At 38.9% G+C, this 19,238-nt stretch overlaps 1 protein-coding gene across 6 annotated transcripts in view; it reads left to right on the top strand.

Moving 5' to 3' along the window:
* The first annotated feature begins 7,413 nt into the window (after positions 1–7,413).
* The window catches only part of FAM13C (family with sequence similarity 13 member C), a 110,204-nt gene continuing 98,379 nt past the window's right edge, over positions 7,414–19,238 (top strand). For 4 of the 6 annotated variants that reach the window (XM_088791993.1, XM_088791989.1, XM_088791988.1 and 1 more), the window contains exons 1-3: positions 7,789–7,919; positions 14,243–14,299; positions 18,304–18,499. In XM_088791993.1, the coding sequence (XP_088648119.1) occupies positions 7,858–7,919; positions 14,243–14,299; positions 18,304–18,499 (315 nt within the window). In that variant the 5' untranslated portion in view covers positions 7,789–7,857. Of the gene's footprint in view, positions 7,462–7,609; positions 7,744–7,788; positions 7,920–14,242; positions 14,300–18,303; positions 18,500–19,238 lie in introns of those variants that run through there. The other 2 variants (XM_088791991.1, XM_074339443.2) reach the window with 2 other exon arrangements.

Raw genomic sequence — 19,238 nt, 5'->3', positions numbered from 1 at the left:
GGAGCACTGACTTACTGGCTATATGAGCGAAGAAGCCGTCTTGGAAGGTGATCCTCCAGCCCCACATGCCCCAGCTGATACCACACGAATCAGAGATGAACTGCCCAGTTGAAGTCTTCCAAAATTCCTACCTCTCAAGATCAAGAGCAAAATGAAATGTTGTTTTAAGCCATTCAGACAATAGGTAACCAGAACAACGTCCATGGATTGAGAATTTTAAGGAGACGCGGAATGAGATGTTAGGAGCAAAGGCATGTATGTAAGGTGATTGCCAGCTGAAATGTGGACAGATTGATCTGGGCCAATCTTAGATAACACAATGCTATCAAGATTTAAAAACAGAGAAGTAGTTAAATGGAACAGTGGGAGTCAGAATAAAAACTTAAACAAAAACAAAAACATTCTGAAGCTGTAGGAGGAACTAATGGGGGAGAAAAATACCTTTTCCTCTTCATAGAACAGAGGAGGCTTTGCTGAGGCGGCCCCAGGTATCTTGGATGTGTTCTGCTTACGAGCCCAAGGAAGTGTGAGGCTGTCCTTGTTCAACTGGATGACTCACTAAATGGCTATCTGTGTTTGACTAGAGCTTCAGCGGCACCACTTTGCTGGAAGGAAGAGCGTGCTGAAGAGGATATTCCCTCCTCGAATTGATTCGTGCCTTCAACCTGCCACCTGGTAACCCTGGGTCCCCCCGCTTTGCTATCTCTCACCCTAGCAGCATCCCCAATATTTGGCCCAAGTCCTTTTTCGCATTTCTTCTCTTCCCACTTATCACCCCTAAGGTAAAATCATTTCGAATCTTCTAAGTTTGAATATATTAAATAATTCTTTAATACATTTCCCCTGATTATATAAGGAAAGAACTTATGCATTGAGTATATTTATTGGATGCTCCAAGTTTGGGGGAGGACTGTAGCCACAGAGTACTGGTAAGAAAGTGGAGTGATAACTAACATAATCGTTTTGTTAAAATATATATTCTGAAATATCTGAAAGGTTGGATTTAATAGCATAAAATGTCCGATCAAACAACATAGGACTTCATGGGAATATATGCAAAGCTGGGACTTAGGTTCAATAAAGTAATTGCACTCCTCCATGGCACAGCTATAGATGGGGAGTAGCAGTTGATTCCAACAATCTCAGTCTCCAGTGGGATGGAACTGCCAAAACCACTCACAATGGTCTTGGATGATAACCAAGAGTATAATGTAAGGAAGGAGGTGCAAATCCCATTTCACTCTTTATTGCAAACCATACCTAGAGTAATATGTCCAGTGTAGCAGCTTCACTGTCAAGAGAACATTATCACACTTTATCCAGTGCTATACAACCAAGAAGGATGCTGAAGGGATTCTAAGACATGTCATGTGATCATTTACTGAAGGAGCTGGGATTACTTGGCCAGAAGATCAGAAGATGAAGTAGATAATTCTTAGGGCCATTCAGCCGCTGGTGGAAGTAACAAGAGGCAGGGGAGGCCCAAGTGGAAAACATTTTTTCAAGAATGAGTGGAGTCTAATAAATGAATCTGTGAGATGTGAATTTCTGGTCCCTGAAGATTTCAAGCAGCAGTTGGGGGTGTCTTGGCACATGTTTAGGTATTCAAAAAGAATTAGAGCAGATAACTCCGGAAGTTCCTAACAATCACATCAATAGGAAGATCTATTTGGGTTATCTGAAAATTAATTCAAATGAAAGTGTTAATAATGAAATGTACGTTTTTCCCAAGAAAACTTTGGCTTTAACAGGGTGCTCCAGGTCCATAATTCTTTTTCCATGCCCCCATCCTGTCCCATAGCAAACACTGCTGATCGGTCAATTCCAGTGCTCTTTTTGGCTGGTTTGGGACCAAACCTCAGAAGCAATGTTTTGGGGAGCCAGTATCATCAACTAAGTTGGCATAATAGCATATTTGTTTGTTATTCCCACAAAGCAAAAGAAGTAATGTCTAATAAAAGAAAGCCTCATTATCTGAAGATACTTGTCTTGGAAAAAGCCCACTTAAAATGAGGCACTTAAAACAGGAGCTAGTATTTCAAAGTAAGTAGAAAAAACAAGGGATGAATAGTTTTATCAAGAAAAAACAATGGAACTAAATATTCACTTATTCATTTCATTTTACAAATATTTACTAAGTATCTCCCAAGGTAGGTACCACGTTCATCCCTGAGAATACAGTAGTGAATAAGACCCACACATCTTTATCCTCAAAGAGCTCCCATTGTAGTGCAGGAGGCAATTATAATACAAATAGATGAACACATATTAAATATCCGGTAGTGACATGTCCTACAAAGAAAATAAAGTAGAATAAAGTGATGGGAGCTGCTACCTTAGGGAGTGTGGGCAGGGACATTTTCCTGAGGAACCTCAAGTGAACAGGTCTGGGGGTGGTATTCTCAGCAAAGGGAAGAGCAAGTGCAACAGTTCTAGGGATGGATCAAGTTCACCTGTTGCAACAACAGCAGCGAGGCCAGTATGGTTGGAGATTAGTTCAGAGTTGTCTCCAGGGCCAGAGCACATAGGGCCTGGTAGGTCATGGTAAATAGTAAAGAAATTATAAAAATGTTATTAATTTGTATTATGGATATGATTGTAATAGCTAATTCTTAGAAACATTAAAGAATAAATAAACCATCTCCGTTGGAGGGGATACATATATCTCTCTGTCTGTCTGTCTCTCTCTCTCTCTCTCACCACATGCACACACACACACACACACACACACACACACACACATAATTTTTCTGAAAAAAATTTATAGTTTAGCTCAAAATGATAACCTTCACTTCACATTTGGTACTTGCTAAATAATTATAAAACAGTAAGATTTACAAAATTAATTAAGGGCTTCATAAAATTTTCCAAGGTCCACTTTTAATCCTTTGATATTTAATTCATCACCTTTAGAATTGATATGTCACCATCCTTATCAATTTCTTATTCTTTGGTTGTTACTTCCAAAACCTCGCTTGTCATTGGTTTTGAATGTGTTTTAAGCTGGTCTACAACATCACTCCCATTGACTTTATGAAATCCTGAATCTGTCCCCAAAATTGAAATTTCATTTAGCAATCAATTTATATTATATCTGTGTTTTGTTGTCAGAAATCAGAGAGATTGTCAGAGACTTGCTATACACTAACATTAATTTAAGAGGGATGTTTGAATGAAGACCAACATCATAACCAGTTTTCCATCAGTTTATATTTTTGGTGACACAACTTTACTTCTTTGTGCATCTTTGAATCTTTAGGAGCTCAAATATTGACCACTCAAATAATGAGGGCTTTCCAGTTATGGAAGTCAGGTATTGGGGCTGGTCTGGGAAAGGATTAGAGGACAGAGTCAAGGATAGTTTTCTTTCTGGAAAATTATCTTTTTAGGCAAGAGTCTCCTTTTTCCACAGGGAAGCCTGGTCATTCCCAAGGCTCCTGGCAGGAAGTTACAAGTTACTGTGTCCAGACCAGTAGAGCAGGCCTCTGTTGACTTCCTGGCATTGTAAAGATTTTGGCTCCTTGCCACAGCATCTTGCAGAAAGTGATTTCTCAGAATTGGATGTTCCTCCAGGGATGTGTGAGTATTTTAAATCAAAGAGTTGTAAAGTGAGCCATTCTGGATTGAGCTCGTTTTATTTTAAGAGTCACCCATCTACTTTTAGTAAAGTTTTCATTTTTATTGTTCTGAAAAGAAAAACAACTACTGTGTTTCCCCGAAAATAAGACCTAGCTGGACAATCAGCTCTAATGTGTCTTTTGGAGCAAAAATTAATATAAGACCTGGTCTTATTTTACTATAGTATAAGACCCGGTCTTTAATGTAATGTAATATAATATAATATAATGTAATGTAATATAATTTGATGTGATATGATATAATATAATATGATATAATATAATATCATACCGGGTCTTATATTAATTTTTGCTCCAAAAGGTGCATTAGAGCTGACTGTCCAGCTAGGTCTTATTTTGGGGGAAACGGGTAGGTAAACACTGTGACATTATGGGAAATAGAAAGAAAATATCATCTGTAAGCTTATTACCTAAGCACGCACTTTGTTCATCCTGTTCTAAACTTTATGTTTATACGTTCTTATTTATTATAATAATGGAGATAATAGTGATAATCATATTTATTGACTTTTTGTTGTTGTTTTCAGTCATGTCATTTAATCTTCACTAGAATCCACGAGATGGGTTATTATTATCTCCATTTAACGGGTGAGAAAACTTAAGCATGGAGTGGTTGACCAAGTTCAAACAACTAGTAAGTGGTGGGTCTTGAACCCTGGCAACTCTAGAAATTTCTTTCTTGACTACTACATTATTGCTTTATATTTTACATATAGCCAAGTCAATACATTAGAGTAAAACAAAATTCAATTATAATAAAGAGACTATTGTTATTAAATATGAAATTTAGATTTGTTTTAGGAGTGCTGATAGGTAAACTAAAACACTGAAACTTTTATCATGTAAGTAAATTAACTATATATCTAGCATCTTCATTTTCTCTTATTCTATTTGTATTGCATAAAAGAGGGTCACATATTATATATAGAAATTATATGTCATATACATACATATATACATACATACACAATTATTGTGAAAACATGATTACAAAACTGTGTCTGTCTTGTTCATAGCTATGGAATAGTGACAAGCATGTATCAGCATTTGTTTATTCATTCATTTGTTCAATGAATAATCATTGATTTATTCAACTGAAAATGATTATTCAGTTAATCTATTTTTCATTTTCCCCCTGACATATAGGGACTCTTTTTCTCAAAATTCCCAGTTCAACATGATGTTAATATATTTAACAAAAAAACTGTTTTGGTCTTCAATGAGTTTGAGAAACACTGATTAAAACATAATGAAACATGTTTCTTTGCTGCCTAGCGTGCATTGTAAATTTATAATATACATCCTTTCAAAAACTTATTTTTGACCATGTAACTCTTTTTCTTTTTCTGTTCTTGGACCATCTGGGAGACTAGAATTCCTGAGGACACTTTGGGAAACACTGGTCTAGAACTTCTTCCAGAACCCCAATATTCGTTTTTCTGCTTCTCTTTTTGAACTCACCTTGAACTGCTATTTAGTCAAACAGGGTCTTTAAAATAACCAGATGTTATATGATTATTCATCAATATTGTCCTGTTCCAAGTTGAATAGTACAGATTATCAAAACAAAACAAAACAAAACAAAACAAAACAAAACAAGACCCTGGATACCATAAAGATAATGTCTAAACCTGATTTAATATGAAAATAATAATGTCAGGAAAATTGGTGGAGGAGTAAAAATTAAAATAGTTGATTTTTTTACATATTACCAAGTAACTGTTTTTTTTCCCCATGGGACATTTTTTTTTAATGGTAATAAGTTATATCAACAAATTATTTTCATTACATATGAATATTACCTAAATTCTAAGTTTGGTCTATACTATTCATGAGCTGCTGAGAATTCTTTTTCCCCTCCTGTGGACATTATTGAATACCTGCATTTATTTTATATAGTTGTTATTTCATGTTATTTTCAAAGGGACCACATTATTTCATGTACTTGTCCAAGTCCTGTTTCAAAGTTGAAAGCATTACATTTTTCCATCCCAAGTGGGTCACTGGGAACACTTAAATGAGAAAAGTATGCTCTCTCTCTCTGCATCAGGGCATTTAAAATCAGTAACATAGACAATGAGTAAAAGAAGTTTCTGAAAACTGGTTACCTTGGAATCTTTAGATCCAAGAATGCTGAATATAGACTTGCCTTTTATCAGCCTCAATAAAATAGAAAGAAGAGACCTCACTTTGTGATGGCTAAATAATGAACACACGTATATAAAGAAGAGGTCATGCCTGACACTCCTGAACCTAGCTCAGATGACGCTGTAGGTAGTTCAGGTATTCTACATTATTTTAAATCATTCAACAGGTGAGTATGTCTAAACTTCAGTCAATAAAGTTTAGGTCTAAGACCACATTAGGCTTTTATTCAGCTACTTTAAAAACAGATTCCAAGAGAGGAAAGTAAAATTGCAAAGGACTTTAATGAAACCTGTTTTATTTTTTTGAAAACTCAACTTTGATTTTTCAAAGTATAACTTAAAAAAGTGAAACATGACTCTCATACAAACGTAGGCTCACATCAGAGATCTATTTACTAATTAATGAAGGAAACTGTAAGATGGTGATGCTCTTAGTTCCCTTAGTTCCAAGAGCATTTTGAAGATCTGGACACTTACAAGCATTTGGAAAGAATATTAGTATCAGATTGGTAGGTTAGACACAAAATTGGTTAAAGTTGTACAGTTTGGACAAAAACTGCAAGTGAACCTGTAACTCCACAGTGTCTGGGATCTAACCAACAGTGAATAGCAAAGTCAAACACATTTTCCAAGATAATTAAGCAGTCCTTGGGTGGACCTCTGAAACAATGTCTCAGTGTCACACTGAAAGGTCATGTGTTTCCCCTTATTATAGAGGTTTGGGTATTTTTTCTAATTATCTGAAAATAAAAATTTGAGGGTTTTTTGTTGTTATAAATTATCTCATCCGGTATATAGTTTGGAATAAAAATCATCATTTTAGCTGCTTGTGGGACTGGAAAGATTAAAAAGCGGGGAAGGGATCTTCTTAATTCAAAATAAGTGTCTTTCACAGATTACTGTTCATTTTGTATCAAGGTCAAGCTGGCAGGAGAAATGAACAATGGAAAGAGGGCAGGACAAATATTCCCAGGGTGAAGCAAGGCTGACAGCCTTCCCTTCCCCCAACTGGGCTGCCTTTATTTAAAAGGGATAGTAGAAGAGGATAAGGGGGGGTCAAATATATGGTAATGGAAGGAGAACTGATTCTGGGTGGTGAACACACAATGTGATATATAGATGATGTATTACAAAATTGTACACCTGAAACCTATGTAATTTTACTAACCATTGTCACCCCAATAAATTTAATTTAAAAATAGTAAAAGGATAGCATTTGTGGATTGGATCGCTCATCCTTTGTAAAGGTGCTTGGGAGCGGAGCTCAGGCGAAGGACGTCTCACCTCTTGCATGGTCCTCTTCAGTCACTAGTTAGTTAATGCCTGGAATAAATTCTCCACTCGCCCTGCGTGGGCTCATTCACAGCTCTGTGATCCCGGCCTGGGCGCTTCCTCTTATGGATTGAAATAACAGATTGCACACAGATTGGGTGTGATGCAGCAAACCCTCCTTCAGAGGCTCTTCTTTTCCTGGCCATATCAAACAACACACAAACAAAAAATTAAAACAAAAAACAGCAGTTATGTCCCCTCCCCCTTTTCGTTCCCTCCCAGCTTTTTTCTTTCTTTTTTTTTCTGAACGATGGGTGAATCTCTGCGAGCTTCCATCTCTAGAGGGGGTAGCTCTGTAAAATCGGTAGGAGACGTCTGGAAGAAAGCAGTCCTCAGGGATTTCGGTACCTAGGCAGAAACAGTTGGGCTTTCCTATTGCCAGCCCCGGCGGTGGCTGGCACCGAGAGGCCTGGATTAAACGTGTCCCGGGGCTGGCAAGGTTGGGGTCGCGCGGTAACTCTCCAGGTGCTCCTTGCTGGGATCCCAGGGTCCCGGCCCCGGCGCGTGCCCCGCCCCTCCCAGCTCTGTCCCCGCAGCCTCGCTGGCTGCCGGGCTTTGTGGTTCGCTGTGCGGCTGGGCCCCTGCTGGGGGGTGTCGTTACGAGCATGTGCAGACAGCAGCCCAAGGTAGAGCGAGCGTGCCGGGCGAGCCCTGAGATTGCCTTGCAATGCCATGTTTGTGTATGTGCTCTAACTCCCCGAGAGCGATCAGGGAGACGGCTCCCACGCCGGGCTTGGCTGATGTTTTCTTGTTTCTGTTTCAGCCTTCAGGATAATTCCTTCAGCAGCACCGCTGTAACAGAGTAAGTGATTTTTGCCATTAAAATAAGACTTGCATGCCTTTCCCTGGAAGCAACTATCGTAAAGGTACCCTCTACCGTCCCCAGCCACTCTTCGTATTAGATGCATTGTCTCCTGTAATCTGGGGCTGGGAGGACTGCGCGAGACCTGGGGACTAATGGAGCCCAGATATCTTCACAGGTTGAAATCAGCCTTTTGGCAGCTACGGGAGAGATATTAAAACAGGCTGATTGCTAGCAGAAGCTCAGTGCTCCAATATATGTGTTCTTGGAGCTCAGATTAAAAAAAAAAAATCTATTTGACATGTGATAAAGGAAGCTTTGTTGTATTTTGCCAACATTGGTGTCAGTTTTCATGGAATGCGATGTATACATTTACAACAAATAGGAGATGGATGTAAAATGACTTGAGTTGAATTCCAGCATGTGATAAACAGGCTAAACTTATCCTCACCCTCTTGTCTACAGATTTTTAAGACACAGTAGAGTAAACTTTTCTTGCACGCCCTTTGTCATTTTTGTCTTCTGACCTCAAAGATCTGGCTATAGGAGGAATGAGTCATCTTGTCCAATGGTTAAAGTGTTGATTGTGGTGACAAACAACATTTAAGCATAGAATAAAGGAGTGTAATATTCCAATCAAGGCTAGTAGGCACAGTCGTTTTTATTAGATATTTATAGTTCATAGTTTAAATTTTTGGTCATCCCGTCCTTACTGTTTTCCTAATACTATATTATACAAATATGTTAAAAATTGATAGTATATTATGCTAATACTACATGTAAAAAATATATAATTTACATATGTACATATATGTATGGAATAGCTATACTTTAGCAATCTTTCTCTAGGCTAATGTATAATGTTTACTTCTGGGACCTTTTGATAGAAGTAAACAGCTTTTTAGGAAAAAGGGATACATAAGGTGTTATATACTTAACTACATTAAGAAAATGCTGCAAGTTTAATAGAGAAAACCCAATAACTGGGGAGCTGTATGATAAAGTTCTCTAAAAGGCAAATAAACATGGGAATAGGTATTTTGTGAGTTTCAAGTCTTATCACTGTCACAATAACTTAGTGATGGAGGGATAAGATTCTGCAGGACTTCTGAGGCCCTCGTTTCCCACATTGTTTGGATGTGCTATATATGTTGCTCTCTTAGTGTTGAGCTTTGGGCTCACTTAAGTGGAGCTACTTAAAAACAAACAAACAAACAAACAAACCATGGTTGATGTTGTTTGGAAAATGTAATATAAAATACTAATTGGGACCTGCATCCTGTTAATGAGATTGCTTGTTAATTGTGCTACAACTTTGCTTTTTCTAAAATCCTGAGAGAGGGGAGAGATGCTTGCCAAAGGATGCGGGCCAAAGATGAGACTGGGACTTCCTGGTTCAGGTGCACAGGTACTGCTCTCCTCTCTTTGTTGCACTTACAAGCAAGCACCAAGTGCTTTCTGGGCCTGCTTCTCTTGAGCTCTGTGTAGCCAAATCGCTAGAGGCAGCCAGAAGCCTTAACAGCTTCAAAATGGAGACACTTAGTTCCAGGTGTCATATGGACAATTTTTGGGGTAAAGCTTTTATAGTTAAATCCTGGAGAAAGTCTGGTACCTTGTCTTTGGCCCCTCCCCAAGGGATGGCATAAGATTCTGTTATCGTTTTCAAAGAAGTGATAGTGATTTATTTTAAAAAGCACTGAGTGACAATTAAAATGCCATCTGGCTAATCTAAAAACTCTTAGGAGCATATCTAAAACATACCAAAAGATTCATAGGTGTCACTCAACACAGACTAGGGTCATTTAAAACTAGTCATTGTCTAATATAACATGTTTCCCTCCCCTCAGTAATATGAACTGTTTTCCTTAGTTCTCTGGGCATTACCCCAAAGCCAGCAGGACCAGGGTGCCTATCCTGATACACAGATATAGCAGGTGCTCAGTAAATGTGGGGGTGTGACATACATAGAGGAGGCACCTGGGAGTGTATTCAAGTTGTCATTAATACATTAATTATTAATAATTAATACTATAAATTATGTTATCAGATCGTTTAACCTAATAGGGTTCCACTAGGCCAGCTGGGGTCTTCCAAGAGTCATAAGGAAGGGGAATTGGGGGGAAACTCAAGGACAGATTTTATTCTCTTCTTGGTTATTCCCAGGCCTGGCACTCTCTGTGCAGCTCTGGACCAATTCAGTTTCTTTTTCTCCCCAGTCTTCCAAGATCAGAACAGCCTTGCACTTCCTTTCTGTATCTGCAGTGCTCTTTCATCCATGATTCTTCCACGGTCATTTCCTATGTTGTCCTGGCTAACATGCTGTTTGAAATGAAGCCTGGCCAGCAATGAATTCTGGTTTAGTTATCAATGAGTCAGTTATCGTCTGAAACAATGCTTCTCTGAACCAATTGATCATTGATATCAACTAGGGAAGAGGATCGGGGCTTGGGAAAAATCCAGTTTCCCAGGCTTTATCCCAAAGTGGAATGGGTGATGGTGTGGAAGTCAGCCCAGTGCTGGTCCGGGTTTTGTAAACCTTTATGTCAGTGTTAAACATTTTAGAAGCGTACTAGTTATGTGTGGGGGAAGGGCAGTGTAGTTTAAAAATTCACATTCCTGGGCCCCACCCTCAAAGAGTTGATCTAGTGGGGCCTGCTATTTCAATCAGGTACTCCAGGTAGTGCTAATGCAAGTGGTTCTGGGGACACGCTTTGAGAAATACTCCAGGATTTCAGGCTGTACCTCTGCAACCTTGCCTTCTGGGAACACGGTACTACAGGGTGAATGATAGTCCCCGTCTGGGCACAACTACATTTGACCTAATAACCAGTCTGAGGCTTCTCTTCTCATTTGCCCCAAGTCAAACAAAAGAACCTTCCATGGACACTTCTTTCACCATGGTTATTCTAAGAAAGAAGTTATTCTCCCTCTCTTGTGAGCCTCTGGGAATGTTGACTGAAGAGACTTTTTGGTGGGCTTTGTCTGGTGGAGCAGAAACTAAACAGGATTCACTGCTTTACACCTTGGAATCCTGGGCCATTCCTTAGCCTCTTGTGCGAAGGTAATTCCTACTTCACAGCATTGTCAGGCGTAATTGAGATAATGTGGAAGAGGAGGTGAGCTATGAAGTACCATCCACACTTTCTTGTTTGTGGTCAATAGAGGGAGCAAAAGTCTGAATAGAGAAAAAGGGAGCAACCCTGATCATTTCACAAAGAAATGATTGAAAGGACAAATTATCTACATATTATCTAGGCAACCACAAATGAACAATTCTGGGACTTAGAATCTAGTAGACGAGAAACTCAAAGGAAGTCATTTAATAGAATTGCTGTTCACATTTTTTTTTTTTTTACTGTGAACAACAGTAAGAAAAACACATATATACATGATTTATTTAAATAAGTTTCATGGAATAACACTTAACTCTTTCTATAAGGACATTTTCCATTCTGTTTCTCTAACAACAATAACAACAAAATGCTGGTAGCTGCTATGTAGTTTCAAGATGCAGTAGTAGGTCACAACTTAACAGTTTGAAAAACATTGCACTGGAAGATGCCCAGCTTTGAATATTTAAGAAGGAGATCATTAAAGAGATTGGTCTTTACATCCCTGTAATGAGCTCTAATGTGGAAGAGGATACCATGCCCAAAACCAGCTGGACACTTGATTTGAACTGATTGTATTCCAGGAGTGGGGATATCTAGATATGGGTTCCCACTGTGGGATCTGGTTTTATAATTGAGCCAAAGTTGTACATTTTCATGGCTGCTGGGCAAGGAATCAGCAGAGCAGTCAGAAAGGAGAAGTTAATTGAGTAGAACTTTATGGTCTTCAGCAGAGCAAATGGAAACCCTACTGAACTGAAAGAGCTTGTATACATGTGCCATGTAAGCCATAGGGAGATCTATTTCATTGTTGGATCTGTGAGCTAGGATAATTGGGTGTCCTTGAGTGGCAACTGCAGTTATTCAGTAGGCCTTAAAACTGGATCAGCTAATTAGGTCCAGTCTCGTACTTCAGAAAGCATCTGCAACTTTGTATGTTCTGGTGCTGAGTTTCCATTTTTAACTAACTGTACTTTGAGAAGAAAGGTTAATACATCAAATGAAGGGGAGAAAAATAAGTTCTTGCCAAATTCCCAAACAATAGGTATTGTTGAGCTCTAGAGTTGAACCCCTGGTTGAACCCTAATTCTTTGAAAGCAACAGTTCTAAATTTCAGTACATTGATTTTTCTACTTAGCTAGGTTACTTTTATTGGGAAACATTTTTATTCACGTCACAAAGCTCAGATGATCTATTAAGTGAAGGCCTTTAAAGGAGGAGAACAACACGATATTTGTGAATTTAACTTGTTTTCCCTGTGATGGGCAGAGTGGGTTACTGGCAGTCAAAAATATGAGAAAGCAAGAAAGTTTAGTTGATTTTGTTAAGAAGAGCATTTTGTTAAGTCAAGTGATTTTTTTTTTAAACTGCCAGTGGGAACAAATTATTTCAGCAGGTACTGTGGTTCCCTGAAAATAAGACCTAGCCAGATGATCAGCTCTAATACGTCTTTTGGAGCAAAAATTCATATAAGACTGGGTCTTATTTTAATATAAGACTGGGTCTTATATAATATAATATAATATAATATAATATAATATAATATAATATAATATAATATAATACCTGATCTTATATTGATATAAGACCAGGTCTTATATTAATTTTTGCTCCAAAAGGTGTATTAGAGATGATGGTCTGGCTAAGACTTATTTTCGGGGAAACGCAGTAGAGAGGTCTAGAGTCTGTAGGTGGCCTTTATTTAATTTCGTACAAAACCATAATTTAAAAGTGATAATAATGGAAGAGAAGGAAGCTTCCATTGATTTGTTCTGTAGATAAATTATACACCATTGTGGGTAAGGAATGTTAAAAAAATGTTAAATATTTTGTATAGTATAAATACTATGTTATGGTTCTATTTATGTATGCAGATATTTATTTATTTTTATCTACTCATTACATTGTGAATCTCTCAAGCAAGCAGGGTCCAGGGCTTTTTCAATTTTGTGTTCTTTCAAAGTACTGCTACTCAAAATGTGGGTTCCTAAATTGTTTATAACTTCTCTGAGACAAGAAAAATATAGAGATAAGAAGTAAGCAATTAATACCATTTATTGGAATTTGACATTCCTGTGACATTTTTACAAAACTAACCACAGTGGGTTGGAAATAGAAAATAAACTGGTCAGTCCTGAATCCCAAAGAGTTTGAGAAGCACAGCTTGGATGTCTAACGCAGTACCTGGGAAGCAATAAATGCTCAATAAATGCTTATTAAATTATTTCAGGGACCAGACTTGCTGAGGGCCAGACTCAATGACTCAATTAAAGTATTTATTGAGTGTATACTCCGGGGTAGCACTGTCGGCACCATGGTAGTGTATCTGGAGAAAGAAATTACGGTTATTTCTTTTCATGGAATTAACAAATAATTGAAAAGATCTGAGAGGTACAAAGGAACGACATAGCAGTGTGAGGCAAGGTATAATTGGTTACCAAAACCTCAGAATGAAGAGTAAACATTTGTGTATTAATGTTAAAATAGGAACGTGGCATGTGGGTGAATTTGACTGGCAAGGTTCACGGAGCTTGTGAGACTTTACCTGGGCAGCGATGGATGAGTAGGAGTTAAAGATGAAAAAAGCATTTCAGACTGGAGTGGGGTGGAGTCAGGTGGGGTGGGAATGGCTGAGAAAAGGTTCCCTTTTACACTAGAGTGAGGGAATTGTTCTACTGTAGATTCCCTTAGGCAGTGTGGAGTACTGTAGATTTTTCATTATGGAAGAGCCAAGAAATTTTCACATGGTTATTCCAGAAGTTTTATAAAAAGTAAGACGGTCAAGAAAATCTAGAGGACAATGGAGTATGCCAAATGGAATGTAGTGTGGTTTGGGACTGCCTGGGGCAGAGGAAATGACAAGGTGGAGTCTCTTTTGAGCCACCAATCTTGGTGTCAGGTGTCCCTTCACCTGCTGTGAATAATTAGGTCTTTGCTAAAATCTTGTTAGCTTAGGTGAGGCAGAGCAGTGGGAAAAAAGGAGCTTACCTCTGGTTCTGAGCTTTTAAACTCACTTGAAACAACAACATTGATATAACAAGAGGTAGACATATCATGACTGGTAGACATGTTGGGAATCAGAGCTGGTTTAGGGGAACAGTGAAAATTATTCTCTTTTTAGTTTACTGTGGGAATCTTAAGATAGTCCTAGACTGTTGCTGCTTCTACTGCAGCAGACAGTTGGATCTGATGTGGTTTTGTTTCTTTCCCCAGGTGTGAGGAAGATACAGTCTCTCTACATGAAGACCAGACTGATTGCTCCAGTCTCAGGTATTTCCCACCATTGCTTGGGTCTTAATTATGAAGGGCAGGAACCATCCTTAGAAGTGTCTTTAGTCTCTTCTTTGAATTCTAATAATTTGTTCTCATGTCTTACTTCTTCTAATAGATGATCAGCTCTTGAAGGAAGATTTGTCTTATCCACTTTTGGATACCCACTCCTAGCATTCAGGACAGTGTCTTTTATATGGGGAAGGCTCGATAAATACCTTCAATGTTTAATCCTACCTAAATTGAATTAAACATTGATATGCCTATCTCAATGTTCTCATCATAAATCCTAAGGAAGAGGTTCAATATTTATTCACCAAACATGTCATTGAGTATCTGAAGTATGGTCTGTCATCAAGGTGTTCATGGTACGATGGAAAACCTTCATGGTTAACCATTTCTTCTACGTTTGCTTTGTTTTGAGCACTTTCACGTACATAGATTACTGTATAATCTAAACAACTGAAAGGAGACGGATGTTTCCCTCCTCATCCTATAGATGGAGAAACTGAGGCTCAGAGGGATTCTAATTTGTTCAGTATAATGCAGCCACTATGAGGCAGAATTTGGACTCAGGTCTGTCTGACTCACAAGTCCTCTTGTTGGATGATATACACTGGTTGAAGGCCTATTTTGTGTGCCAGAAACCAGTCAAGATATGGAAGAGAGAAAGACAAAGCAATCCCTGCTCCCAAGAATTCAGTCCACTGGAGGAGGTAGACGAGAATATGGATGATGATGCTACAGTGCATTAAGTGCTATTTTACTAGAGGTAAACAGAGGTTTCACTTACAAAGACTGAATAGCCCAGAGAGGTTTCTGGGATGGAATCCTGGAGAAAATTACACATGGCGCATGACATTTTTTTTTTTTTTTTTGGTAGGCTATAAGGCCCAGAAAACGATGATGCCGCTAAGCAGAGGGAGCAACTTACTAGAAAGCCAACAGAGGGTAGATAAATTGTTCATGTTGAAGGAACAGTAAGCAGTTCAGGATGGCAGGAATCCTGAGAGTTAGGTGGGAGTGAGGAGGCCGGGAGTGGTAAGAAAGGAAACTCCAGAAATAAACAAAGGCCCAGTTTCAGAGGGTTTGTGTATCTTGCTAAGAAGTTTGGTTTGTATCCTGGAGGTAAGGGAAGACTAAAAAGAACCCTCAGGTTTTTCTTTGCAAATAACCACTTGCCTAAGTCCCCGTGAGAGTCAAATACTGGGTTGTGGCCTGGAGCCAGCTTTCTGTGGTAGGCATTTCACAGAGACTGTATGTATTAGGTTGGTGCAAGAATAATTGCAGTTTTCGCAATTATTTGTAACCTTTTAAGCCGCAATTACTTTTGCACCAACCTAATATTATCTCTGAAAGGTGGAGATAACATCCTTCTTATGGCCGAGGGTCAAAGAAGTGAAGTGGTGTGGTCCAGGCTACACAACTAATAAGTGAGAGGCTCTTTCAGACCGTTGTTCTTTTCAGAACGCCATGCTCATTCTCAGTGATGATTGATCCTGATAAGCAGTGGCATAAATTACATAACCTGTACTGTTTTGTGAATTCTGAGGGACCAGTAATAGAAATCCATTTCTAAAGATGACTTTTGTATTTAGGTTTTATATTTGTCTAATGAGAGAAAGATATTTTTTGCTCCCCCCCACTCACCTTCTTCGCTTTTCAAGTCAAGGAGGTAAATGAGATGACGTGAATAAATTTTGGGCACCTTGAAAATATGGTATAAAAACAAAGTCCAGGTATTATTTGAGGAATGAATCTATCAAAAGAGTCATTTTAGATTTGAAAAATCACTCTTTTTTCTTATTCTTGAGTGTTCTATAATCTTCCTTGAACGAAAAACATTTAGGTTATTGTAAAGGCAGCTGTTCTTCCTTTTGTTTCTCACCTAAGAACACAGAGTATGTGGGTGAGTGTTATTTGTTTCTAGTGAGATGTAGGGGAGAAAAGCTTTTCCCTTCTTCCTTTCTGGGTTCTTTGGCTGGTCTAATAATTAAAGTGATGCAAGATAGTTTAACAGGAGAAAATCAAATTTAATTTTGTATATATGGGAAGCTCAAAGATATAAGACTCTTCAACAGTCAGGTACTGGAGGCATATATGCTATTCTGAGCAAAAGAGAAAGGGTAGGGTTCTGGGTTCTTAAAGGGGAGGAAGACAAGCCCCAGGAAGATGACAAGAGCAGCTGTTTAGTGAACAAATATTTGCCAGGCCACACAGATAAGTCTTTCTGATATAAAAAGTCATCTTTGGTATTAGCTCTCTCCTTGTACAGGCCCCCTATATAAATACTTTTAGGCGTAAACCAGTCAAGAAATGAAGTAGAGAAAGACAAGGGGGGGTGGGGTATAATGCTCTTCTTGAGTCTGTTGGGCCTTGATTATCTTTAGTTTGAAATAATCCATATGCCAAAGTGGTGGATTATAGGATCACGTGTTCTGCTCTCCCTCAGAAAAGCATTTCAAATGAACTAGTGTAGTTCCAACTCATGGTTTGATATTGGTTTCCAAACCCATTAGTGACTTAGATTTTTTTTTAACTTATGCGTGATCTTAAGGGATAATACTAACCAGTGTCACTGGCATTGATTTTTTTCCCAGGTGCTAACATTTAAAAATTATTTCACTTTTTGGGTTCTCCTTAACCAGATAGCACTAAGTTTGTCCTGAGGCTTAAGTTTCACTGTTCACATACTTATATTTCCACACCTTGCCCACCTGCACCTGATCGTGTTCCAGACCTCCAATCCTGATGTTTACTTTGATTTTTTCCTAAAGACTAACTGGAGCTCATCCTCCCAATATTAGTTTAGTGAATTTAACCTCTTTTTTGGGGAGGGGAGCGGAAGACATTTTGAGCAGTGGGGTGGAAATCCTTCATTTTCTGTTCTTGTCTCTTGGTTTTATGTGTCCTTGAGTCATGAGGAATTTCTTCCTAGCTAACATTGCCAAAATCTTTTTTACAGGTATTTTTGGTCAGGGAGCAGGAGGGAAAAACACAATCTGGGGGAACACTCCTAATCTAGTACCAGATGGCTGCCAGTGGGTTCAGGATGATGGTTTTGATTGTATATAGAGAATGCCCCGTTTGGTTATGTCATGGTGTTTGCGTGGATTGTTAGCAACATAAGAAAATAAAACGCAGCTGTATTTAACTGGGATAACTGACTTCAAATAAGAGTGTTATTAGGTCACCATTTTTGAGGAAATTGACACAGTGGGGGCAATATTGTATTGAATTTGATTGGTGAGTGAAAATTAAAAGTGCCATCCCAGCACGATGTACGAAGGTAACACTAGCCCATTTGGTCTTCGGCAAGTCCACACAGATAGAACCCAGACAATGGGATCTCTGATTTTGCATTGATAATGTTGTTGGCTTGAGATGGCCTGATTGGATAAAATTTGACCCTTGTCTTATATTTTATCTGATAGCATGCATCCTATTAAAATAGACCCTGTTAAACCAACTGCTTCTGAAAGTTATAGGGAGATGATTACAGACTTGTCAGTGAGGGGAAAGCATCATGCCTGAACCCAGGACACATGCATGAGAGACTGGAGACATATCTGATCACTCCAGGTCTGGGTGAATTAGCCCTTCTATTAGGCACTTTATTTAATCTCTGGGTTTTAGAGTCTTAATCTATAAAGTTGGGATGACAATGTCTAACCTGAGTATTTCACATTATTATTGTGAGAGAAAAATATGTGTGTGATAGCTTCTTGAAGTGAAAAATTGAAAACAAACATGATAGTATGTGCAAAGTTACAACTACAAAAGTCTGTGTTCATTAGCAAAGACTGGAAGGGAATGCGGAGTCGTCCAAAGAGGGAAATTCACATTTTTAACGTTCTTGTTCCTGTGAAACCCTGTAAGTGGAAACTAAGAACGTTGCTAGGTTCCATATAAATAGAGCAGCAGTGGGTATCGCCAGCCCCTCTTTCCTGCAGCCGTGTATTACTTCTTGAGGTGCTTTCTAAATTGAGTCTTTCCTCTTTTAGAGATGAAGACAATAAAGAAAATTACCCCGACGCCGGGGCTCTCCTAGAGGAGCCCGCGCCCTCCTGCGAGCCGCAGCATGTAGAGCAGACCGTGCTGGTGGACTGCATCCTGCGGCCAAGCATGGGCAACTTCAAGTCCAGGAAGCCCAAGTCCATCTTCAAAGCAGAGCACGGGAGGAGTCACGGAGACAGTCAGGTAGTGGGTCCACTCCTCAGGCCTTTGCCAAGATGGGTGCTTCTCAGGCGAGGGCACAGTTCTGGCAGATGGTTTGAGTGGGTTATGTTGCAGGCGGCGATTAGCCTGACTTGCCATTGCGTGTACCTCCGGCCTGCGACGCGTGGGTGCTCTTGTTTCTTGATAGTGCAGTGCTCTGGGCAGGCTAATAATTTAGTACCTATTCAAAGGGATATTCTTAAATACTATATCTTGACATTGATTTAGGGAAGCTTCCTCACTCTTGTGGGTGAGGGTGGAGGAGGACCTCTTATTGTCTAATTTATCCAGGACATGCATTTCTTGTCCCAAATTTGGAGATTCTTCTCAGCAAATCAAAAGTCACAGGTTTACCTGGAGCTATTCTCTGAGGCTACAGTTTAGCAGCCTTGAATAAACACTCAAGTGTGTCTCTGCCTGTGTGTGTGTGTGTGTGTGTGTGTGTGTGTGTGTGTGTGTACTGTCTAGTTTTTGAGGTCAATAAGTAAATGAATGAATGACGCGGCTTTCCGACTTGATTTGGGTAATACATTTATATTTTAGTTGTTTTTCCCCCCACTTTTTCTAGTTGTAGATGGATATGACAAAGAATGTGGTTTTTCAAAAATCTTAAAAACCCCTCAAATAATTTATGATGCTTTTAAAAGAGATTACATGAATATAATCCACTTTAATCTTACTAGGAGGTCAGTGGTTACACTAATGAGATTATACTTGTCAT

Source organism: Rhinolophus sinicus, chromosome 15 (assembly GCF_057876585.1).
Source record: "Rhinolophus sinicus isolate RSI-liver-muscle chromosome 15, RSI-T2T, whole genome shotgun sequence".
Taxonomy (NCBI): Eukaryota; Metazoa; Chordata; class Mammalia; order Chiroptera; family Rhinolophidae; genus Rhinolophus; species Rhinolophus sinicus.
Note: the sequence above shows the minus strand (reverse complement) of the source record. Positions and strands in the feature narration are given on the sequence as shown.